The 27,509-nt window shown below is 36.1% G+C and overlaps 1 protein-coding gene across 1 annotated transcript in view; it reads right to left on the bottom strand.

The window, feature by feature from the left end:
• The window catches only part of USH2A (usherin), a gene marked incomplete at both ends in the record, with an annotated part of 493,855 nt that overhangs the window by 149,050 nt on the left and 317,296 nt on the right, over nt 1-27,509 (bottom strand). The window contains 4 exons of the mRNA XM_081312822.1: nt 3,844-4,007; nt 5,664-5,786; nt 9,425-9,759; nt 18,197-18,825. Coding sequence (XP_081168948.1) covers nt 3,844-4,007; nt 5,664-5,786; nt 9,425-9,759; nt 18,197-18,825 — 1,251 coding nt within the window. The remainder of the gene's footprint in view (nt 1-3,843; nt 4,008-5,663; nt 5,787-9,424; nt 9,760-18,196; nt 18,826-27,509) is intronic.

Genomic DNA, 27,509 nt, shown 5'->3' with positions numbered 1-27,509 from the left:
ATGAGTATTTTTTGATTTCCTTCATGTAATATTGAATGATTTATTCTTCTTGTAGTCCAAGGTATTTTCAATCATTTATCCAACAGCATATTTTAAGGGCATCAATTTAAATAGACTGGTACAAAATCTATTCCAGAGATAAGAGTATGAGGATGTTTTTTCCCCTCCTTACAATACTATATACAAAGATATTTTGAACAATAAAGGCAGTGCCCCCAAAGTATTCTTCTTGAGTTTAGAAGAATGTTCTTGAAAATTATGCTATATGATCAGGAAGCTTTGCTTCCAGGGCCATTTTATGAAGGAAAAAATAAGATTTTTTGGCACATCCTTCACCATGTCCACATTTCAGTGCTTTGGAATTCAAGTACCACTAGATACACATATAATGGTAGTTAATATTAAACACACTGGGAAGATGGAAAATAAAAAAAAATCTATTTCATGCTGAATGTTGATTGCCAGATGATTATTAGAGCCTGTCTTGAAAACCAGATTCAAGAATCAAGGGCTAGGATCATGTATGCATCATCTCTTTGGGTGCATTGTTCTGGGAAAATGAATATGATTTATTGATCTAATGATATCAGGGCAAAGACCCTGAGTTGGGCTTGGAAGCTAAGCAGTGCTGGGCTTTAGGTAAGAAAATCACTAGGAATTCTAGGGGTGTCAGCTAAGCTGAGCTGTTGGAAAACATTCTGGATGGTACTCGTAAGGAACAATTAGGGAATTCCAATTTGATGGGCTAGACTGAGAAGCTGGAAAATGTTCTGGCAGAAAGAAACTACTTCAGTATTCAGTACAGCAAGGCTGATTCAGTTACCGTGAATCAAGCCTGATTTGAGAGGATCTTTATCTCCTTTATGTGAAGATATCTGCACGTGAATAGGAGAAATAAACATCTTAAATTTCTAAGCTCAGAAGCATGTTTTAAGAGGTCTCAATGGGGAGATTGCAGAACTGCTGCTTTTAACACAACACATATCAGTTAATCATAGACAGCCTGTTTAGAACTTCAAATGAATGCTTTAAAAAGTCACAATCTCAAACTCAACAATCCATGAATTGATATTTCCAGATAGGTCATCAGAATAAAGCTTCTGTTTCCATTTTCTTTTATTTCTGTGGCTTAATTTTAGCAGACCCTTTGTTGTCCAAATACCTGTACTATATTTCGCCCCTGAACCTACCAGCAACAAAGACATGAAGAAGGTTGTTTTCAACTGATTACTGGGATTGGAGGAGGGGTAGGGAAAATTTGTTCCAGAACTGTGACAAAATAAAAACATTTCGAGGCAGGGAGATTGCTTATTTGTTTGGAATAAGGCATATCAAGCAATGAAAGAATAAATAAAGGTTTGCTCTAATGACCCTCACTTGATGTTTAACCTTTGCAGTCATAAACAGGTATCTGGGAAATTTGTGCAGTAAGAATGAAAATGAAGCCAGATTGCATTACCTTTATCTAGATAGTCAGAGGTTTGAATTACTAAAGTAATGAAACTTCAGCAGCCTGCTTCAGATCTATTAGGTTTGTCAGTTTTTATAAGCATGCTTACTTCAGGCATCCAATTATAAATATAAATTTTAGTGGGGCCTCTATTTGCTGAGAGTCACTAGTAAGTGCTTACAGACAGATTTGCATGTACATGTTGAATAATTAACCTACTGCTTTGATGGACAGGTAATCTGGATTAAATGGATATGTTCCTCTCAAGATGACATAGCACAAATGTGTACATTTGCATATACAGAAAATCCATAACTCTTCTAGAAAGGATGATCAGACTGTACAGAAATGCTGGCATTTGAAAATAATATGACAACCTCAAAGAGGTTTGAATTGATGTACTGTCTGCTCAGAACTTTTTGTGTGGTTTCACATTGTGAAACACATCCAGAATCACAAGCAAATGTTGATCAACCAAAATCTTCTTAATTAATCACCTCAGAAAGAATGTTGTAGAATAAGAAAAAAATGGAGATTAAAAAAAAACAGAATGCTCTTTGGGAAAGAGGCTACCATGTTTGGAAAATGTATCTCCCTTTCTCAAAATAACTGAATAACCTGGAAAAAAAAGAAATTCAAGACAGACAAAATGTAATCCTTAGGACATCACACACTTAATTGGTGGAAGTTGCTACCACCAGGTACACTCTTGACCAGAAACTTGAATTTCTTTAAATGAAGATTTGATCAATTCTTGAGACTGAGAATCAATGGCAAAATGTAAGCATGGCTACAGATTATCCCAGGATTGAAGACAGTAAATATTTTTTTGCTGGTGGGTAGACATTGCTATTGTTCTTTTTGTGAGCTTCCCATTTGCTAAAATAAATTCTTCTTATAATCTTAATACTGTAGATTGTACCACATATTGTACACATGGTTCAATTTCCCCAAGGAAGAGTGAAGTTTTCTCTAATATATGGTTTCCCCTCTTCAATATATTATGATCACAACAAAAGGAACAATGATAAGAGAAATCAATTGCTGTGAAAGTTCCTAATACTAGCTGTGGAAGGAAGAATGAGTGGCAACTACTATGCTCCCTTACTCCCCCTTATCCCTTTAATGAACCTGTCCTTAACTCTTTTGGGAAAAGTTCATATAATCAGAAAGAAGGTATGAAAAAAGACCAAATATCAGAAAGAGCTGATGAATTAGGTGGAAGAGCACCTAGTTGTAACAAGAGATGTACTCGGTGACAGGCCACCACAAAGGATATCACCCAAACTCCTGATTGTATCCCAAGTTTAAGAAAACTGACTGCTGTCCTGGCACTGACAAATTTACAACAGCCCAGAAGTCTTGGTATAAAGTCCATGGTATTATCAAGTGGCACAAACCCAATGCTGGCCTCTTTGAAACCCAGATGCTATTAAGAAACCCAGTTCCTGATAAGAAGCCAGGAACTTGCAAAACAAAATGGCAACGAAGGCAGGACAACATGGCAGATATGTGGATAATTCAGAACAACAGCTGCAGCCTCAAAAGGCCAGCCAATGTAGCTACAGATTGCCCTAGAGAAAATAAATTATTTGGACATTTTTGCGTCTGAGTGTAGACTTGGCTATGAAACTGAGTTTATATTGATCACTCTTGTAGATGACCGGCAGCAAGACTGGGAGAAAGAAAGGGTGATACTTGGATGAGGTTTCCTGCTGACATAAAGTTAGGTGTGATCATTATTGATATATTTCAACCCCAGGTCAGACAAGATATGTAGTCAAAATTCTGTACCACTGCTACAAAACTGTTAGGGTCTGGATGAGGATGAATAGATCTAGGGCAGGGCTTCCCAAACTGTAAAGTGCAGACAGAGTACAGAAAATTTTGGGGGAGGTGCAGATGGAATCCAGGGCAGATGTGCAGAACCTTTTAGATACATTGTTACAATAAATCCTCCTTTCCAAATTTTTCTTTGTAGATTTGTGTTCATTTTGATGTTTGGATTTTTAGGGAAGGTTACACTAAAGTGAGGTGTGATGGCAAAAGGTTTAGGTACCCCTGATTCAGGGTCAATACTAGCAAAATTAAATAGCTTTGAAGTCAGAAGCCCTCTGATGATGGATATATTTCATCTTTGGTTCTGCATGGGATCATGCTTTTCCATGCAGCAATATTCATAAATTGGGGTTCTTTCTGGTTTCATAGCTTGGCTTTATCGATGCAGTGCCTCTAATAGAATTTCCACATCATGCTAGTTTGCAAAGCTTTTTTTTAAAAAATCAGACATTGAGGGGTCAGCCATTAAGCAAAGAGAAACAACATCCTTTGTATCTAACTGAAAGCCAATTATTTAATGTTAGATGATGGATATAATTAAGAAGAACACTTACTTGGAGTGGTCCATTTCACTTCTATAGTTGTATGGTTAAGAGGCTTTGCAGCAAGATTAGTGCCTTTCTCTGAAAATCCTGCTAATGTTGTAACAACCACTTCTTCACTGGACGTATAACCTACTTCATTATGTACTATCAGCTTATAGGTATATGTTGTATTCCTAAAGGATATGATTTATATCATTAAAAAAGGAAAAACCATTAGAAGTAATCAGTTTAAGTACAGTATTGAATGTACTTCAGATTCTAAGCAAAAGTTAGATTAGAAGAAACATTCAGTAGAGCTACTGTTTGACTCAAAAATTGGTGAATATTTGACTCAAATAGTAGCTCTGCTGAATGTTTCTTTTCAATTCAAAAACAAAATTTGATAATGTCCTAAGATAATTATGGTAACTCCAACCCCATTTTTTTAAAAAAGCAAGCTTAATTTATTATGTAATTTAACTTTTGTTCTTTTATCTTTATTTTCTTTGTCTTGTAGTCTACCTAGCTCTCATTATTTCCAGAATGTATTTTTAACCTCTTAAAAAACTCTAGTTGAAGGCTCTAGTTCCCACTTACTTCAAAGTTAAATCCTGATTCATAAAATTAATTTATTCCCAACTCCAGATACTTCAAAAAGTATCCTGAACTCTGGTTTTCAAAAATTCCATGCCTTCAAGGAAATACATAGAACAATATTCAGACAAGGCAATTACAAGAAATTCATAAGATCAAGAAAAGTTCAGAACAATATTTCTTCTTTTGTCAACAAACCATAATAAAGCTAGCTTATTATGAACTTCTCTGTGAGGGACAGGTCAGAGATATGGTGCCAGGAAAGGAAGAGACAGTTATCCAAGCCACTGTGTTTGTTTTGTTGGAAAATCTTTTTACCAAAAGCTTAGATTCAACAACATTTATAGAATTCAGTCAAGGAACACAGAATGGACAATTACTGTTTTTACACATTGCCACAAAGTAATTTGATTTTGTCTTAGTAATATGTGAAACCAGTTTTTATAATGAGTAAATCCTTTTTTAAGGATTGGAAATGTGATTTATCCAATGAACAATGATTAAACAAGCAGTTGTTTAGTAAAATACATGAACCCAGCCAACAGATTTGAGCATGCCCAGCATAAATAAAGACTCCAATACTATGGCTCTGAGGAGCAAAAGAAACTTTACAGATTATTGACTAAATGAGGATTTTTGGGTTATGCATAATAGGACCAGACCAGAAGGATATAAAGATGGCCTGGGGTTGATGATTTGTTATAGAATGGGATACCTTAGAATAGGACAAAGATAGGCAAGTGGAAGAAGGTTAGTAAAGAAACAAGGACAATAAAGCCCTAGCGTTTACTTTACTTAAACAAAAATGTCCTCATAAAAAAATGCCTCAATTAAAAGAGTCCAAGGTTTCCTAGGTCAACACATCACAGATCTATACTGCAAATCTTCTCCATAAATATTTTTCAAGCCCATTAACAAGCTACCGTAGCAATAGAATAGAATTGGAAGGATGCTAGATGCTGTGTACTTTAATGAAACAAATAAAATCACTCACTCAATATTCCAGCAGTTCACATCTTACTTTTCTCAGAATTTTTTTTTAGAAAAAGCAAAACAAAATTGCACAGAGGAGAAGCGTGGGTAACCAAACCAAACAAAAATGTGTTAATAAGGGCTCATGCCAAAAGAGATGACAGAAAATATTTCATTACATAATTAACATGTTTGCAACACGGAGATGCAAGAAACGCTTTGAACTATTAAATATGGGCTATACAAAATGCCAGCATTTGTTTTTATAGTTTTAGTAATCTTACCTGCTAAGACCCTTATCTTCATAAAACCACTGAGTTCCTGAGTAAATATTGTCCCAGAGATTTAAATCTTCAGGGGGATTTGATGCAAGTGGCTGCTGGATTTTACGTCTCAGGAGCTCATATCTAACACAAAAGACAAGCAGAATGGTGGGATTATCTTAACTAATGTTATGACAAAAAAAGGTTGCTTTTAAAAGTCACACGTTATTTTCTTTTTACAGCTGTAATCCTGTTTTTTTTTAATATTTTAGAATTTGACACTTTCCATAACTTGTGTAATTAGTTTCAGAATGGATGAGGGTTTTTTTAGCAGTTCTTTTATTAAGGAAAAAATATCTGAGTGTTTGATGAAATGTTTCCATACCTTTTTAGAATAATTTGACAGGAGTCTGAACAGGCAGACTTGCTTTATATAGAAAAAGAAAGAGAAACTATATGAAAATTTAACAAGTTCTCTTCCTAGCATCAACTGCATCTGCTGTGTAACTACACTGATTTGATTTGGCTTAATAATAAAGATTTAACCTTGAAATTTGTGAAATGATAACTAGGTCAGGATATTATGATAATCAGTCTTTATAACAGTTGCTTTAAAAAAAACTGCTTTTCCTCAATTTTATTTGTAAATGTTTCAGAATTCTCTTTGCCCTGCATCCCATTTTTCTTTGAATGACTATTGTTCAGAAGTGAAAATTTGTGCCATCAAAATGACACTTCCTATGAACAAGGAAGTGGCTTTAACAGACCTGAAAAGCTAAAAAATTACAGATGTGTGTCTATGTATATTTATATGAAAAGAAAGAAAACCAATGAGGTCTCAACACATTCAATGGTCCCAGAAAAACATAAAATTATTAGGAATGGAAAATAAAATGTAGCATTTCCTGTAGATTTCTGATTTAATCAAATAACATAATTAATTAATTTTAGAACTCAGTCTGCTTTGAGATGGAAGGATCAGTCTAATCCAAAACTGAATGATTTGCATCAGTTCATAATTAGGTCTGCTCTAACAGCAGACCAAATGTTAATCTCCTTAACATTTCCATATTTTATACTTGAGTTTAAAAAACCCTTACTTTTGAAAAAGTATTTTTGAGACAAGAGACTTTTCCCCCATGAAATTTCTCTCCTTTTAAAAAGAAAAGAAAGGAAGAAAAGAAAAGAAATTTGCTTCAAGTGACTAGAAATTCCAGCTGTCAAGCCATTTGGCTACTTATGACTTTGGGACGAACAAGAGACACTGCTTAGAGCAGGGGTGGGGAACTATGCTGGCTCAGGAATTCTGGGAGTTGAAGTCCACCAGTGATAAAGGGGCATCCCTAGGTTAGAGAAAAGATGGACACTCCTAGGCAACTTTTTAAAAAAATGGATTTAAGGTTCCTGGGAGGAACAATACATCATCATGACCTTTGCTCCCAAGATATTTTAAGACCCATTTTGAACACAGAGTAGCTGCCATGTGAACAACCACAACTTTTAGATACTTTGAATATATATTTTAGTTAAAACAATGCCCTAAGATATATTTTTAATGACAGCCTTCAGAACACTTCACCAAATTTATCAAGTGAAGATTCCTTAGAAGAGTTACATTCTGAGGAGCATCACAATCTGAGAATTGCAACATTACTGTACTTTTAATTCCTTGAGTTCATTTGCATCTTACCCTTTTGACATTTTTATGCATACTGAGGCATGGATATAAATTCACAAAAATATACTTTTGTTATAGCTGTACATATTATTCACCTTAGATTAACTGGTATATACATATATTTGGGGTTTAAAGTGCTTTGGTTGGAATGAACAGAAGAAAAGAAAACCGTACTTTCAAATTGTAAAATATTTTATACAGTATTTGTTTCTTTTTCTAAGCAATCTTTAATTCCTCAGATAATCAGATAAAGTAAATAAAAAATGTAATACCAGTCAAATATCCTGCTGTCTCTCTCGCATAAAAACTCTTCAGTATTTTCAATTTATCAATTAATCATCACATTTCTAATATACCCATTTAAAGAATAGAATAGAATAGAATAGAATAGAATAGAATAGAATAGAATAGAATAGAATAGAATAGAATAGAATAGAATAGAATAGAATAGAATAGTTTTATTTGGCCAAGTAAGGTTAAGCATAAGGAATTTGATGAAGAAACAGTCTCTATAGAGTGGGAGCTCTATTAATTTCTTCTGGCATCCCCTTCTGCCAAAATAGTTATTCCAGTTCATTATTTGTTTGACAGTGTTACAAACTGGCTTCCCTCCATGTGCTCAAAGTACCTTACATGAGATCCCTTTATCTTTTATCCTATTTTATCCTTGTAGTCTGGGAGGAATGTAGGGTTGGGAATGAATGCCTGGCTAAAAGTGAGCTTCAATAACTAAAAAAGAATATGAATCAAGATCTTTTTATTTATAATCCAACTTCTTAATCTCTATGCCATACTAAGGGATCATCAAGAGAAAATTTATCAGTACAAGTTAACATTATATTAATCTTCTCACCAATGTACAGTAAATCCATCTATAGTATCATCTGATTTTATAGGAGAGCCCAGAAAGAATGCCTAATAATTAGTCTTTAGTAATTTGCTGGTTATGTATTAAGCAAAACCAATTAAGAACTCCCTCTTGCATCTGGATAATTTTAGATTGATAGTAGAATTGTCCAACCCATATTAAGGATGGTTCCTGGCTTCAGAAATAGAGGCCATTTTGATTCAATCTGAAAAATCCTATTTTTTTTTTTACTCTGAAGCATAAATTGGATGAAAACGGAGTATATTTTCCCATTATTTATAATGGAAAAATAGTATATAGCTCTATTTTTTTTATAAAGACAGTATGAATTTCAAAAGGAAGTTTTAAAAAGTGACCTAAATTTCATAAAGTAGGGAAGGGGGGAAGGAGGGGTTGAGTTACACACCTTTAAAATTTGTGTTAAATGCCTATAGGATTTTTACAATTTTCACCAGAATCTGTAAGAAAGGTAGGCACTTTTAAGAAATGAAATGTGCTAAATTTAATAATAATGGGTGCAAAGTTTTATTAAAATTAGGTAAATATAATGCTATTAAATATAACTTTTGGAGGTAGAATATGCAGTGAAAATGGATCTTCTAGCAAGGAGTATCTGTGGCAAATTTCAGGCAAATCAGTTGATGAGTTTTTCTGCAAAAGGAAAGGTTGCATCCTTTCTGAATGCAGTCAGGGATTGAGGGCAGGGATAAATATAAGAGATTAAGTCACTCATATTTCCATAAAAGCAAATAAAGTTCTTAAACCAATCAGGTAGATAAGAAGCCATAAACTTCTTATCTTTGAATGGAAGATGGAAAACAGGAAATAAATGCTTAAATTAAGAGTGCCCTATCAATTTCTATGTCCCCTCCTCTCCCCAGATATTTTGACTGGCATAACTGATGGTTGTCTGATTATAAGGGTCATTCTCATTTGAGGGCAGACCTGTCAATCAAGAATACAGTTAAAGTTCTTTTTGGTACTTGAAAGAGACCCTGGAATGAATGGTAGAAGGAGAATTTTGTGACTGATTTCAATTTGGGAAAGGACATATGGGAAAAGTATATCCTGTCAAATGAACCAAAAACTAATTTGAATTGTCCCAATCCATTCTGAGTTTATGTTGAGTCCTAATAATTTCAGGCAGTTCCAGGTAGTCTAATTTGTTTTGATTAAAGAACATTTTTATACAAAATTAAGTTTTGGTAAAGTCTGCTATATTGTTCTTTGCATTACCTTATGTGATGTCCATTGGGTTTAGATGGTGGTTGCCAATACACAGTAATTACTGATTCATTAATTGGGGTCACAGTCACAGAACTAATATTTTGGGGAAATGTTGGAAGTGTAACCATATATGTAGGTAGACTCTTGGTGCACCCTCCAATGTAACTTTCACCTCCAACACAAGCTTCTATGGTGACAGAGTAATTTGTGAAAGGGATCAGGTTGGTTACTATGTGGCTCATTGAAGTTGTCAAATTGTTACTTATAGTGATTCGAGGATCTGGCATGTGAATCTCATAGCTCAATATTTCTCCATTTAAAATGGAAGGTGATTCCCAGGAAACCTAAAACAATAAGAAATGGTTTAGTATGAAACATTAAGAATTCTACAAGGTTTTAAAAAATAGTTCTAACAACATCATGCTATTTGAAAAGACAAATTCACTTTCAGAGTTTATACAAGCAACTATGAATCCAACATTCATAAATGCTTATCATAAGATCTCATATTGTATATGAACCATGACCTGATGTTCCAATAGCTCAGGGTTGAACTGTGGAGTTCTTAATGCTTTCTGAGCTTGATTGTTTACTTACACACATTTATTGTCCAATTAGGTAACATCAGTGCATGAGAGTATGGGGTTTATCACCTGTTTATATGCTGTATAATATGCCAGTTTAAAATCCATGACACTAATGATGTTATAGTCATGATGCAAACAACCAAGCTCCAAGAGGATCAAGAACTCCACATAGCCTAATGTGATTTGTCACGACTGTACTTTAATCATAATAATTATAAAAAAAACATAATAATCATAATACTTTATTAGGTTTATGAAGATAAACTAATTAACATTAAATATTAAAAATAAAACTAAAAAGATTCAGGATAGCATACACAGTTTAAAAGATCTGAAGAACCTACAACAAATACACAAATATCTGTATGTAAGGAAAAACACACAAACAAGAAAATTCCAGCCCCCATCATCAATTAAGTGGGACCACAAACCATCTCTGGCCTGTTTGAAAAGATTTTCTAAAGGGGATTTTCTAATGAGGAAATGATATTTCAAAGGCCACGACCTGGGGGGAAATGGTGTTCCAGATGATATGCCTATGAGATTCTATGCAATGGCAAAGTTTAATCAACAGGATTTAGAGTGTAGACAGCCTATCAGATCTTATAGAAGAGACAGAGAGAATTGAGGAAAGGCAATCCCATGAATAATCAGGCCCTGAAATCTATGAAAGGCTTTTTAAATGATAAACAGTACCTTGAATTGCACCCAGAAACCATTTGGTAACCATTGCAACTTGCAATGGGTCATTTTTAATTGATCTAGGTGGCAAGCTGTTCACCTGCAAAGCATGCCATTCAATTATGAGTATTTTTTATGTTGGAAAAGATAACAAACAGGTTTGTCCAGATATTTGGTATATATATATCTTTCCAGGCTTTTTCCCACCATCACAAGGTCCACCTGGGTCTTTCCCCTCCCACCTATCCCCATTGGGCCTGGGCTTCCTCCCCACACCCTACTGGATCTCTGAAGCTTTCTGCTGTGCTGCATGGTCCACTTTAGGGAAGGAGAATAGTTTGCTTTCTCATGTGGCCATGTGGTGTGATTTTGGAAGTGGTCGCCATTTTCTAAGCATTCACACTGAACTATGGTTGTGAAGAAAAAGGTGGTGCTTCTGGCATTGTGCCATGTAGTTGTGCAACAAAGCAATCCATTCTGCTTCCCTAACAGTGCTGCAGAAAGCTCTAATCTTTCCTCTCTACTCAAAAAGTGTTTTGTTTCTTCTCCTAACTATACTTATTGCATCATGATAATAGGATAATACAGATAAAAATATATGTATTGTATTGTAGGCATTGTATTATTTTTATTTTTATTCTTGTTTTTTTTTAGAAATGACATTTTCCACTAAAAAGTAGTCATTCAGTCATAAAGATTTAGCTGTAACTTGGATATGATTTCAAACTATTCTTGATATACCTAGATTGGTAAATTATGTGCAACAATATTGTTTTCAGTCTCTTGGGATAGTGAGTGATTACCCACAAAACTTTTTGTTTGTTTGTTAGTTTTTTAATCTCATCCTCATGGACTTTGGCTGTATCTTTCTGATGTCAGTTCCTATTATTTTAGAAGGAATGATAATGATTGGCTAAAGCTCTGCATGATCCACTACTTTTCAATTTTTCTCACACTTAGCGTGGAAGTTATTTTTATGATGTATGAAAAGTCTTTAACACTTTTTCTATTAAGCCACTAACACTTTTTTCTGTTAAGCCACCTGTTTCAGTCAATTCCCATAGGAGTCATTTAAAGCAAAGTTTAATTAATCAGGCTGCTTGAATTTCTTGCAGCCATTTCACGTTTCTAGGGCAGATGCCCAAGATCTGATTAAGTAGCTGTTTCATTTCTATCAAAGAACAAGTGCTTGCAAGCCAGAAGAACTAGTTATAGAATTGGCACAAAAGCTATTTCATTATTAACATGGAGAAAACTACTGTGACTGTACTGAAATGGTAAGAAAATGTGATTAGCCCTTACTGCACAAACATAATAAAACAAAACATTTGCAGAGTTACTTATAGAATCATCCATCTGGATGATTAGACCAGATATTAGACCAACAATTCAACATTGTTGGTCTGTGATGGTGACAGTCCTAAAAGCATTTCTACTTAACCAAGGGGATGTCTCAATTTCTCTCTCCCTTGCAATTTTGATGTCCCCACTATGCTGAACACATTCTCCTGTATTAAAGAAGCTTTCATTCCACTATTTAAATATCAAAGCACTTTAGTTTTTCTAGCACAGAATAGAAAGGGACAGCTATTTTCCCCACTGAACAACAATAAACTTATAAAACTTTCTTATAAACATAATCAAAACCTTTCAATTCAAGAAACATAATAACTCTAATGAAGAGTATATTAGAATTGTCCAATCTTTTTTTGAGTCAAGAACATTGCTGGTTGTTCTTTTCAACAATAAACAGTATAAAATAGTTCTGTCTTTGTGAACTGTCTCTCAAAAATCATTTCATATCAGAATAATCCTGCAGTCCCAGGACATGTTACGAATGCATCACAAGACATGCTAATATATGGGAAAGTCTAAAAATCGAACAAGAAGCTGGCAAATGCAACAAGCCTCTCTATTCTACCTTCACATTGTAGGTCGGTGAGATATTTACAAAAGCACAATAGCCTAAAGAAGGGGTCCTCAGTTGGCCTGGCTGAGAAATTCTAGGAGTTGAAGTCCACAAGTCATAAAAGGGCCAAGTTTGAAGACCCCCTAGCCTAAAGCTTTCAGCATTTTTCAAACCACCCAAAGTTCAGCCTCAACCAAAGAAACCTGTCGTCTAGAGATATAATTGTGCTAAGTTTTTTTTAATTCTACACAGCATCAGATAATTCATATTGCTTTTATGATATATAAAAAGCAAAACTATATTGCTCTTTATATCAAGTTCTGTTCCAGTTCAAGTAAAGATTTGTACTCAAGGTTTAGGGACTGGTTGCTTTGACAATCACAAACTTCTATTAATTGATGTCCTTACTTTCATAAAAGAGTAATCTTCCCAACTATTCTTACAAGAATATGAGACTATTTTAAGTACTTATTGACCTATCCCTCAAGCAAGTGCTTATTTATCTTTTTTCCTATAAACCTCTTATTGATGATATTAACATGACAAGCATGTGGCATAAGAGAACTGACCCATTTATTTTAGCCTCTAAGCAGAACTAGAAAGTCATAAAGCTTTTGCAGTTTTGTAAACTAGAGCTCTGTAAATGATTCGAAGTCTTCTCTGTAGCTTTTCTACAGAGCTTCTGTCAAAACTGAAGCCATATTCTAACATAAATATTAAGGAATACATAGGGCCTTATTCTTTATAGCATCAACAAGTTTATAAGCAGGTAAAAGAGGATATTTTCCTTTTATTTTCAACTTATTTTTCTCTGTATATATCCAGCTATGCAGTCTCTTCCTTTCCATTTCATTTCATTATGTAGACTTTATTTCTGTTGACCTGTTAGGTCATAAGCAAGTATAGCTGGCCAAAAGCCTTGAGCATATGAGTCTTATCCCTTGAATCAGAACAAAACTGATACTGCTAACTGTGAAAGAGGAGCACTCTTTGTATTTTAGGGAGCTTTAATAAACAAGGTAAAACCACTACAAACTGCCTTCTAAATCAATCACTATGTCTCCCTCATTCAAGAGGGAAAATTATGTATAGGGGAAAAAACAACATGTTTTTACATGGTTTAATTTTGGCCTTAGATTCTGTTGAACAAAATTTCACTCATGAAACTTTCTTCTATAACTATGGAACCTTTTCAGAGAGGACGAAGTCCTAAAGCAGCCTAATCTGTTTATTTTGCACAGAGAGGTATTTTCTCAAAATAAGGTTCGCATTGGTACAAGGGTCTGTTGTGACAAACGCTTAAATGGAAGAAGACAAATGAGAAACTATTAACAACCACTATGATACTCACTATAAAATATATATAACTGCCTCTGTGCTCTAGACTGTGAAGTCAAAAAACATCTATCTGAATTGTAGATTATGATCCTAAATCTTCAGTGAGTGGGCCTTCCTTCTGTAGGAGACTGATTTGGAGTGATAAGTCCAGCTATATCTCAATTAGGGTGATAATCCCACAAAATGGTTGCATTATTTGAATTTGCACTATTCAAAGTGATTTCTATGGAAGTGTGGTAATTGCTATTACCTTGATTGATATAGGCAATGAAAATGTTTAACCACAAATGTTCATATGTACATTAATGAAATACTGAGTGCAGTCCTCAAGCCTTACAGTTAAAAGATGCTCAATTTATATCTTTGCAATACTCGTACATGTTTGCCAACCATAAAGATCTGGTGCAACTTTACCTTTTTCTTTTATTTCCCCTGCATATTTTATAATATTGTCTACTGCAGATTCAGGCCTTCCAACATCTCATCTTATTTTAGTGATACTATGACCATATTCATGACTTGAATTATATCATTTTTTTCTCTGATGTAATAATGAGCTTCTTCATTTCTGAGCTTATACTATTTTCCTCTGATGGAATCTTCCTTTACTCCATTGTGAAGATTAGCAGCATCTAAAATCTCAACTGCAGTTGAACATGTACTAGCCTCAACTGTGCAATTAACTGAATTTTGTGTTGCATTAAACATGACTTGGTATCAATTTATAATTCACACTAAACTGAATATTGAATTATTCACTCATTAATCATGATATAACTGTATAAAGCTGTTGCCACTCTGAACATCTAGTATTTTTCCTCTACAACAGAGATGGTGACAGGACAATGATATGTGTTGCATCTTGTTGCTGCCTCTTTACTGTTTTCTTAATTTAAACACATATTTTTCTAATCACCTGGTTGCCATGCAATCCCAAGAAAAGCTGTGCATACTCCAAGTACAAATGCCACAGACCACTAACCAAATATTAAGAGTTCCATCCAGCTCCAAGTAAAGTATTCTATATATGTATTACAAACAATTCTGACATAATGATTGAACGTAATATTTACCATTGCAGCATAAATTTAGTTAATCTCGTTTAGAGCTAAGAGGATGTTTCAAGGCATTTGGATCAGTTTTCGCATTTAAAATTATTATTGCTCGCTAGGATGTCAAAGTACATTTTAAAAAAAATCAGCGATTCATATTGCTGATCATATTCTCAAATGGTTTCTGAGCACTCTCTGTGTGTGTGCATGCACACACACACACACACACTTTTTCACACACACTACCACAAACACAGGGACTAAATCTCCTAAAACAGCAACAACAATTTTAGTAGTAACAGTGTCATGATTCTAGTGGATAATCTCTATCCTTACGGAAACATCCTTTGTTTTGTGCTCCAGTGAGCAAGCTACTGTACCAATATTTTTTGGCACTAGTACAAGACTGAATCCGTGGAAGCATGTGTATATTTACACAAAAGAGACTTCTAAGCTACAAAAATCCCTCTTGTTTAGTTACACTAATTTCCCCTGAATGAAGTTTGTATGTAAGCCAAAACAATAGTAGTTATCCTGTCCTCTAGAGTTCATTCCCAAATGAAAGATATGAATAATTGAAATTTTCCAATGCAGTCCTCTAAAATTGTTTTCTTAATGTATTGATTTATCAAAGATGAAAACAAAAAACTATATTTAACATCTATATATTTTCTTGGTTAAAATTAAATATTCCCACAGTACTATTTAAAATATTTCATATGAGAAACGTGAAATATGAACACAACACAAATATCTAAGATACTATCAAATATATTAAAATGGTAAGGATGGAGAGATAGACTGAATTTACCATATTTAGGATTAAATTATAACAATTAAAACAACAGGAAAGTAATCTGTTGAATTTAAGGAGATCTTACTGTACAACAAGGGACCTGATGAAGAAAAGTTACAATAGGATGATGAATCAAATTCTAGCAAGAGTCATTATGTCCAGACTAATAAAATCTAATGGGCATTCTCTGTTGAATTTAATACCAGCCTAAAACTGGAGAAACAGAAAACTTAAATTTTTAAGTAGAAAAATCTGTGGCACCACCTGTCTCAACACTGTCCAATCCAAGAACCAGTGTTTCCAGGAAAAGTACTGTTATAGATACTTCTTAATATCAAAAGACTGATTTTGGGGCCACATGCAAGAGAGCTGTTTTCTGTATTGCTCCTAGGTGTAAGATGGAACCTTTCTAGAGTTTATTTATTTATTTAATTTATGATAACTTTTAAACTGCCTAATAGCTAATGAACTGAAGTAGGGAAAGTTCTTGAAAAAGTAGTGAGATTGCTGCTAAAGATGAAATTAACCCAATTCCTTGTAGCCAGGGTTAGCTATGATTATGGAATGAAAACACATTGCCCTGGTGAACAAATGACACCTGGGTCTGGATGTCAGAAGTAAGCCTTCATCTGCCTTCAATACATCAATCTTGGCATCTTTATAAACTATCTCTGAACTCATGGGGACATGGGGAGTATGAAGTTGCAGTGGCTCCATTCCTTCCTAAGCAGACAATTCTAGTCAGTATGGTGGGGGAAGGAGAGGCTGACTCAGCAGTTGTTCTCATATGGTCATCCCTCTCTCTCTCTCTCTCTCTCTCTCTCTCCCTCCCTCCCTCCCTCCCTCCCTCCCTCCCTCTCCTTCTCCCCCCCTAACATCTACATGAAGATGCTGGGTCAGGTTACTTATCAGTACAAGATGAGATATCTGTGAACTTCTGACATGCAAGGAGACATGTTTTGATCCCAGACCCATCAAAATGTATGACATGAAATTTGAAAATGTGAACAATCATTGGAGATAGTAACCAATTAGTCTGAACAGAATAACAGAATAGCAGATGAAACTTCTATGGGAACAAGAAAGTCAATTGGATTACTTTGGTTGCAGATTGATGCAGAACAATTGACGAAGGTCAGTCATGGTGTAATGTGCAGCTTGCCACAAAACAGATATAGTATGAAATGCAGCAGCCCACATGGTTTTGTGCAGACTAGATGTGCACATATGTCATTTCTCCTGCCAGAGCTGCATTGGCTGCCAATTCAAGGTGCTGGTTATTAATTTTAAAGCCCTTCATGGCTTGGAATCAGGATATTTAAAGGGCCGTCTTTTCCCAGTCATAGCTACCAACCCACCAGAGTAAGGAAGCAGGGAATGATATGGGTTCTTTCTCCTAAGGTGGTACTTTGAGCCCATCAAATGACTTATTAATTGTTGTTGCGGGGGGGGGGAGGTAATTGCTATTTATAACAATAGCAATAGTACTTAGACTTACAGTATATACTGCTTCGTAGTGCTTTACAGCCCTCTCTAAGCGGTTTACATAATCAGCATATTGCTCCCAACAATCTGGATCCTCATTTTACTGACCTCAGAAGGATGGAAGGCTGAGTCAGCCTTGAGCCAGTGAGGATTGAATTCCTGGCAGTAGGCAGAGTTAGCCTGCAATACTGCATTCTAACCACTGTGTCACCATGGGTTATTGTTTTTTAGATGAGATTTTAATGTTTGTAAGCTGCTCAGTTGTAAACTGAGAGTGGGTTGGGTGGTTATATAAATTTTCATAAATAAATAAAGTAAGTAAGTAAGTAAGTAAATTAAGTAAGTAAGTAAAATTGAAAGTGCTCAAAGCATGGCAGCTACGTTTAACGAATGAAGTCTCTAGAAGTTGCCTATGTGAAATCACCAGTTAATTAATATTAGGAAATAAACAAGGTGGGGAAAGCATGTAGAGTGTAAATTTTTTGAATATTTTCCAATGCTTTTACCTAATTTACTACTAACAAATTTGTTATGTGTACTGAAGCAGCATATTGCATCTTTACATGTGTGCATTTTTCAACGTCCCCTCATGATAGTTTATCTAGCTTGTGTCTATGTGTGCTCTTTCTGGGACACATGACCAGCAGAAAAGAGGGATTTAAGAATTAATCAATTGACAGCATTACAACTCAGCACTTGATTGCCTCTCCCATAGGAGAATTTTTGGGATTGGGAGAATTTTTCTTGAAACAACCCCTGATCTGGCTTATTTTCAACTCAACCTTCTTTTTTTTGCCAGCTTCTTTCCTCTAACCAATTTGGTGTCATTCCATTCAGTTTTCAGAGGGTCATCCTTCTCACAGTTAGGCAGATTTCTGAGCCCCTTTTCATCATTCTAGTGATTGGGAAGAATAAAAATAAGACTAAACAAACCTGGGCAGTATATGGATCTAATGCTTGCACCTTAGGAGCCTGGATGTTTTCGGGTCTTGAGGGCCTGGTGATGACTTCTACCCAAGAACTGCTATTAATGCCACCTTGAAAAGTGCTTGCCAATATTCTGTATTCATATTTTTTCCAAGGCCTAAGACCAGCACTTTGATCTAGATAACTCTTGGAACAATTGGAAGGAAAAGAGGCTACTGTGGAAACTTGTTCTGTTCCTTTCACTCTCCTCTCTATCGTGAAGTTTTCAACCAGCCCATTTGGATGAAGAGGAGATTGCCATGACACGAGCACAGATGTTGGTGTGTCTGAGTATAATTCTGGAGCAGGGATGTCTTCAGGCACATCTGGAAGGGTTTGTATAGGTAGGCTCTCAGAGGAAAGAGAGCACCCTTTGGAAGTGCAGCCTTCTACTTGAAATTGGTAAACTGTATGTGGTTGCAAGAAAGATGCAATATGTTTTGATCTAGCTCCTGGAATAGTATCACGCAGTTGGTTGTTTTGATAGATGTTGTAGTGGGTGACAATGCCATTTGGCCTTGAAGGGGGCTGCCAGGAAATGGTTGTTTCTCTGGATTTCACTTCCAGGATTAGTGGTGGGTCAATAGGTCCTGGTTCTACAACAGAGGAAGGGTTGGGGGGAGAGAACAAGGTCATTGTTTCTAATGTGCAGCCATTCCCCCCTTTTTTGTATGAGTGGTATAATGCAAAAATGAAACTTTTTCACCTGAAAATACATTTGTTTCTTAAAGACAATATGAGCAATGGAGAGAAATCACCCACAAGTTCCTTTGCTGTAATGAATGCAATAAGGAACAAAGATTATGTAACTATTTATTCTTTGAAATCTATCACTTAGGTCTCAGGTGAATTGAGAATCCCATTGGTCTCATTTTATAATAACATTATAACGTAATGTGATTTTTTTTAGTTTGGGCTTAATATGAAAGGTGAACCATCCTTTATGATTTAGAGGTATATAAACCAGCTCTATGGCTAATCCTGGCTTAACTCAACCATTATAGTCAGTGATTCTACAGAGTATTAACTTAACCCACTTTTACAATGATTTAGAGGAATACATTATGGATTCTGCTAGTGGAATGTATTCTTTAGGGACTCTACTCGGAACATTGCCACTGGCAGAAAGCAATTCTGATTTTCCATTGTAATTCCCAACTTCCATGACCAGATTTTAGAGAAAGATGGAGAACTGAAGGTACAAGTAATAGGTGGGTAAATATCTACTCCTCTCCCATTTAGTCAGTGAAAATCTTCCACTGAATCAAAAGTGTCCCATGGGTGAGAGGATCTGTCCAACCATTAGAAGCTTTTTGTTGAATACAGACCCTTCTAATTAAGAATCAATATTATAGTTCCTCCCTTAATTAAAACAAGGCACAAGATCAGGAACTCTGGTGTTCAATTTTGGTATGCTACTAACATGAAGTACAATGGAAAAATAGTGTCAGAGAAGAACTATTTGTTTACCTTCTAGGGTTTGATTTCTAAAAGGCTAGTCTAAATGAAACATCTTTCCTAAATGAAAGTTTGGTATGAAGCAACAGGAAACTTCCCAGACCTTTTAATGTTAATAATATCTTACTATATTATCATAAGCACCTTTCTTCTATCCATTGTTCTATGCAAACCTAGAAGGAGATGCAGAACTAGGCTAAAATACATGAAATAACTTCTCTCAAGAGAATTTTCCTTGTGCTCCCCCATCCTGTTCCCTCAATTATATTAGAAGACCAGCCAAACCTTGGGAGAAGATGATGAGCAGAGGAGGCAAGGGAAAGGCTTACTTGCTATATCCACTTCATGGCCAAATGGACTTATCTGAATTAATTAATGAATTTTAATAATTAATTAATTCATGATTTTAAGAAAAATATGAAACGGGCAAGAATCATTGTTTTAACTTTTGCCACTATTCTTTTAGAACACATTCTTAATTACTTTCAACATGCCATTGTAACAAGCCTGCGTGTTTCATAGCCCAGTAAAGCTATTCCTATGCTTGTTATATATGCAATATTTTTGCTCTCTTCTGTTTATCATTCTAATCCATTTTTTGCAATTTATCTACTCCCTGTTAATATTGTAGGTGATTTTTTACTGTGACTGTGACAGAAGCTGCCGATTTAGCTCTTTCACCTACTGATAAATAAACAATGCACAGATCTGACCTTTAGGTTAACAGGTTTTATGCTTGCTCCACTCAGCACTCTAACAGATTCAATTATCATAAAGGTTCAGGAGCTTCCATGAATACTGAAAAAGATGAACCATATGCCCGCATAGGTGTTGTGGAACAGCAAATACTCAGCAACTGCCCCCCCTTCGAGAAATCCCTTAATTGTAAATAATTTCATCATGCGACACAATCAAGTCACCTTGAATGCAAAACCCCTCAGCCTGTGGAGGCAAAACGTTATTTAAGCTTTAGTGGGCTGCGTTAAATTCTGCAATTTGAAGGGCTGTTAAGTTTTTCAATTGAAATTTCATTTAAAATGCAGGTGCTTTTTATTATATTGAGGCTTTACTGCTCTCTAGGTACAAGCAAGAACATGGTACAAAAACACAAATCTGGCTCAATCACTGATCAGTAACAGCTGTAATTCCAGAACATTTACCGTTCTTATAAAACATCTTGTGAAATCTATAAATTGTTGCAAGAGATCAAGAATGCTATGCCCACCTATTCTGTTAATAGCATTTTTGGTTTTTATGAATTTTTTTGTTAACACTAGATTTTATTGAACATCTTTTGAAAAGATATACTTGAGTATAGTAATCATTTAAAAGATTTATTTTTCTGATTCATAGGATCAGATGTTCACATTTTCAAAGTCAACAGTGCCAGGGACCTTGAGTTACATCCTGTAGCCATTTGAAAGAGAGGAAAAAAGTAAGCTACCCATGAAGTATTTTACCAGTTATCTACTTGTTTTTCGTTGCTAAATCAGTGCATATTCTGCTTATAACAGCAATCGCCCCTATGTACATTTCTGTGAATTGGTTGCTGTGAAGACAGATTCTAGTTGAGTGGTTCTGCAAGTTGAAAAATTATTTATTAGAAGGTGGTTACAATATACAAGTGATATTCAAAATTCCCCTTCATGGATTACTGTCTTGTCGTGGCAAAGGGGCTTACGTAATTCAATGAAGCTATGAGTTATGCCATGCAGGGCCATGCAAGACAGACAGGTCATAGCAGAGAGTTCTGACAAAATGTGATCTGCTGGAGAAGAAAATGGCAACCCACTCCAGTATCTTTGCCATGAAAACCCCATGGACAGTACCAAAAGGCAAAAAGATATGATGCTGGAAGATGAGCCCCTCAGGTCAGAAGGCATCCAATATGCTACTGGGGAAGAGCAGAAGGCTAGTACTAGTAGCACCAGAAAGAATGAAGTGACTGGGCCAAAGCCGAAAGAACGCTCAGCTGTGGATGTATCTGGTGGTGAAAGGAAAGTCCGATGCTGTAAAGGTTTTTTGTCCATAGGAACCTGGAATATAAGATCCATGAATCAAGGAAAGCTGGACGTGGTCAAACAAGAGATGACAAGACTGAACATTGACATCTTAGGAATCAGTGAACTAAAATGGACAGGAATGGGTGAATTTAATTCAGACGACCATCAGGTCTACTACTGTGGGCAAGAATCCCTCAGAAGAAATGGAGTAACCTTCATAGTCAATAAAAGAGTAGGAAAAGCAATACTGGGATACAATCCCCAAAATGACAGAATGATCTCAGTTCAAATCCAAGGCAAACCATTCAATATCACAGTAGTCCAAGTCTATGCCCCAACCACCAGTGCTGAAGAGGATGAAATTGACCGGTTCTATGAAGCCCTACAGCACCTTATAGAACTAACACCCAAAAATGATGTCCTTATCATCATGGGGGATTGGAATGCTAAAGTAGGAAGCCAAAAGATAACTGGAATAACAGGCAAGTTTGGCCTTGGAGTACAAAATGAAGCAGGGCACACGCTGATAGAATTTTGTCAAGACAATACGATGGTCATAGCAAACACTCTTTTCCAACAACCCAAGAGACGGCTCTACACATGGACATCACCAGACAGTCAACACAGAAATCAGATTGACTATATGCTCTGCAGCCAAAGATGGAGAAGCTCTATACAGTCAGTAAAAACAAGACCAGGAGCTGACTGTGGCTCAGACCATGAGCTTCTCATTGCAAAGTTTAGGCTTAAACTGAAGAAAGTAGGGAAAAGCACTAGGCCACTCAGGTTTGAATTAATTCATATCCCTGCTGAATATACAGTAGAGGTGACAAATAGATTTAAGGAATTAGATCTGATAGACAGAGTGCCTGAAGAACTATGGACAGAGGTTCGCAACATTGTACAAGAGGTAGCAACTAAAACCATCCCAAAGAAAAAGAAATGCAAGAAAGCAAAATGGCTGTGTGAGGAAGCTTTGCAAATAGCTGAAGAAAGGAGGGAAGCGAAAGGCAAGGGAGAAAAAGAAAGATACACCCAATTGAATGCAGAATTCCAGAGAATAGCTAGAAGAGATAAGAATGCCTTCTTAAATGAACAGTGCAAAGAAATAGAAGAAAGCAATAGAATAGGGAGGACTAGAGATCTCTTCAAGAAAATTGAAGAGATGAAGGGAATGTTTCATGCTAAAATGGGGATGATAAAGGACCAAAATGGCAGGGACCTAACAGAGGCAGAAGAGATTAAGAAGAGGTGGCAAAATTACACAGAAGAACAATACAAGAATGAGCTTAACGTTCCTGATAACCACGATGAGGTGGTCACTGACCTCGAGCAAGACATCCTAGAATGTGAAGTGAAATGGGCCTTAGGAAAGCTGAGCAACAACAAAGCTAGTGGAGGTGACAGTATTCCAGCTGAGCTATTCAAAATCTTAAAAGATGATGCAGTAAAAGTGCTACACTCAATTTGCCAGCAAATTTGGAAAACTCAACAGTGGCCACAGGATTGGAAAAGATCAGTTTACATTCCAATTCCAAAGAAAGACAGTGCCAAAGAATGTTCAAAATATCACACCATTGCACTCATTTCTCATGCTAGTAAAGTTATGCTTAAAATCCTACAAGCTAGACTCCAGCAGTATGTGGATCGAGAACTACCAGAAGTACAGGCAGGATTTCAAAGAGGCAGAGGAACTAGAGATCAAATTGCCAACATACGCTGGATCATGGAGAAAGCTAGGGAGTTCCAGAAAAACATCTACTTCTGCTTCATTGACTATGCCAAAGCCTTTGATTGTGTGGATCACAACAAACTGTGGCAAGTTCTTAAAGCGATGGGAGTACCAGACCATCTTATTTGTCTCTTGAGAAACCTATATGTGGGTCGAGAAGCAACAGTGAGAACGGGACACGGAACCACTGATTGGTTCAAAATTGGGAAAGGAGTCCGGCAAGGCTGTATACTGTCTCCCTGCCTGTTTAACTTATATGCAGAGCACATCATGAGAAAGGCAGGGCTAGATGAATCAAAAGTTGGAATTAAGATTGCTTGGAGAAATGTCATCAACCTAAGATATGCAGATGATACCACTCTAATGGCAGAAAGTGAAGAGGAACTAAAGAGCCTCTTGTTGTGAGTGAAGAAGGAGAGTGCAAAAGTTGGGTTGAAACTAAACATTAAGAAAACCAAGATCATGGCATCTGGCCCTCTCAATTCCTGGCAAATAGATGGGCAAAAAATAGAGGTAGTGACAGATTTTATTTTCCTGGGCTCCAAGATCAGTGCAGATGGGGACTGCAGCCAAGAAATTAAAAGACACTTTCTCCTGGGGAGGAAAGCCATGGCAAATCTAGACAGCACACTAAAAAGCAGAGACATCACCCTGCCAACAAATTGCATATAGTCAAGGCTATGGTCTTCTCAGTTGCAATGTATGGCTGTGAAAGTTGGACCATAAGAAAGGCTGAGTGCCAAAGAATTGAAGCTTTTGAACTATGGTGCTGAAGAAGACTCCTGTGAGTCCCTTGGATTGCAAGGCATTCAAACTGGTCAGTCCTAGAGTAGATCAACCCTGACTGCTTTTTAGAAGGCCAGATCCTAAAGTTGAAACTCAAATACTTTGGCCACCTAATGAGAAAGAAGGACTCAATGGAGAAGAGTCTAATGCTGGGAAAGGTTGAGGGCAAGAGAAGAAGGGGACGACAGAGAATGAGGTGGCTGGATGGAGTCACTGAAGCAGTAGGTGTGAGCCTAAATGGACTCCAGAAGATGGTAGAGGACAGGAAGGCCTGGAGGAACATTGTCCATGGGGTTGTGATGGGTCGGACATGACTTCGCATCTAACAACAACAACAACATTCAAAATTACTCAGAAAGGTTTTAGAAAGTAATTGAAACTTCATATTTGTATTAGGATAGGGTTTCTTTTTCATTTCCATAGTTCCAAAAATAATAACTAGATTTAAATAATTTTGAAAAAAGACTTTTAGAATGAAAGGAAAACATCTTGTTAATATTTAAGATATGGAAGATGATAGTGACTTTTGGAAAGTCAGCTTAAATCAATTCAGCTCTGAAGATTCATTTTCTACATTGCTGGTCAACAACTTACTAATTAGGCATCTATCTGGACAATTGGACTGTGGTTATCTGCAGGAAGAAAATAACCAAGCACTTTGTTTTCTCTTATGATAAGTAAGGTAAAGCTTTCATCCCTATTGCTAGCATTATGGGTATAACATTTGGGATAATGAGATGAAGTTGTATTATAAACCCCTGCTGAGTTTAGACATAGCCTTTTTAACATTATCTGTTATAACGTATGAGAATAGAGGCTTAACTTAATTTTCTACTTTGCCTCTCCAACCCCCCCCCCAAAAAAAACATTAAAAGAAAAGCATACTTTTTCACATTCATTTGTTATTACCCCCTTTTTAAAATGGCAACACTTAAAAAAGGATAACTTAATTGAAACATGTCATACCCTTGACCTAGGAATCATTTTCATACATGAAAGAGGAATAGGATGATACACTTATTACAGCAGATGCAGAAAAGGCAAGTCTTAGCACCAGCTGTTCTTGTTCCACTGCTCCTGACTGTTGTCTACAAAGATGACAACTGTGAACAAGAGACGCAGCCTGGGAACTCTGCTTCAAACACCTTTGTGCAGAAAGTTAAAGAATAGCAAAAAGTGGGAGTGCATGGTTATATGATTTGTTTAGGGACAGGCTGATACTTCAAATAGACTACTTCAAGGAATCAGGTCTAACAAGACCAGCTTTCTTCAGGTTATGCCTAGGAGCTTTTCCCATTTAAAGGACCCACCTGGGTGATTTTGGTGCTGGAATAGCATTCTGTGACAACCTGAGGACCCTATATCTTAAATTAAACCCAGAAGGCCTGTTCAGAAATGTCTACTATTGCCTGGAACAGGTGAAGAAAATTATCCTGCTTGGTTGCTAGTAAAGAGCCTAACTATATGTTACTAAAACTATTGTGTCCGTTTGGTTGTTTGTAACCTTCAATTGGGCAAAATGTGCACCATAGAGCAAAATTTTTTAAACCAATTGAGCTAACTTAAAGAATGTGTCCAGAATCTGGAACTTATGACTTTCACAGGATTGAAATTTGGAAAAGTTGTGGCTACCTCAGTGCTGCCATTCTGCCATGTCAGCCACAGTCACTTGATTGACATTTCCAGTGCTCTATGACAGCTTCCTACAAGGGAAGTCAATGGGGAAGCTCCTCCTGTTTTTTTGCCTACCCATGGCCATTCGATTGCACTGAAGGAAATATCTCTGAAATGATGACCCAAAATGTCATGGGCTGCCTAATGTTCTATGAAAGTGGATGGGAGAAGTTCACCCTTGCACTGATTTCAAACTACTTGTTACTGAACTCTAGTCTGAGTAGCCAAAACAAACAACACTTTGGAGAATTTTGAATTGGTCCTGCTGAACAAAGAAGAGTTAAAGTTTTATCTTAAGATTGTGTTGGATGAATAGACACTTTGCCACTCTGTCTCTGTCTGTGAAGACACAATCAGCTAGCATGGTCCTGCTTGGCTGATGGAGTCATCATAATTATGTAAAACACAACTATTAACTATAATTGGAATAGTTTGCTAATATAATAAAAAGCTCTGAATATGAAAAAGTATGCACCCAGTAGCAGCAATCACTTTTTAAAGTAAGAATTCATGGGTGAAATGACATGAAAAAGATGGTTATAAAATTTTAATGGAATGATAAAAGGCAAAAGTCAGCCTCTCAGCTGAATTCTTAAAATCTCTATATATCACAATCAGGTCCTTAAGTGTAAAATCAATGTGGAATAGAATGTGTTGTCAATGCAGTTGTCACTGGAAGGGAGCCTGTAAGAGTCTGACAGTGACACAACCTCGCCTGCCAGGGCTAAAAATAAAATAATAAACTCCTGTTACTGAGTAAGAATTGTTTATGGAGCCAACTACTGTACATGAGGAGAGAAAGGGGAGGGGCATATCGCTTAATCCCTTTGATTGATTCCTCAGGCTATTTCATTATAACATTAATACTGGAAGGTAGTTTCATTTTGCCAAATGAAATTATCTTTTATGGGAGGCTATTTTGCTTGTCTGCTTCAAAAGTTCAGACTCTATTTAAGAAAAGGAGGTATACAGTTATCATTAATCTTTTGTAATCATCTGACTAGAGACAAGTGTTTATTTACTTATTAGTGCAGAATTATCTTCTGATGGCCAGGCACGATGGGAATCATAGAATTTCTTGATATATGCAGTGGGCAACAGAAACAGATTATTGCATTTTAAAGGTAATGAGAGTTGTATACTTTCAGAGGTCAGACAGAACATATCTGTAAGGGACTGGTGCTTAGTGAACTTTCCAGAGCAGAATTGTAAATTTAATCAAACTTTGGAACTAATACAATATAAAATGAGGTTGAGACAATTGCCACTTCTACAGTTAAAAAACTAAAAATAAATAACAATAATACTTAATATTTAAGAATCCATCCAAATATGGATTTTGAAAGAGTCCTGGTTTGTTTTTTAAAGAGCTATTTAACAAGCTGACACTCAGGGGACATTTTTCTATTATTAGCATTTACTTGTCTTTTTGTAACAAAGACATTAAAAAACAATGTAGGTTTGGAAGGAGTGGTTCATAAGACAGGTACATCCTATTGTCCCTGACAGATGTCACTGATGTATTTGCTTTTCTGTCTCCAATATCCATTGTATTTCTTACATTTCTAAAACGCCCCACAAATTCTGTTACTCAATTCCTTTTTTTGTATATATATTTTATTAGAAT

Source organism: Vipera berus, assembly GCF_964194415.1.
Source record: "Vipera berus genome assembly, chromosome: 1".
Taxonomy (NCBI): domain Eukaryota; kingdom Metazoa; phylum Chordata; class Lepidosauria; order Squamata; family Viperidae; genus Vipera; species Vipera berus.
This window is presented reverse-complemented; position numbering and strand designations above follow the sequence as displayed.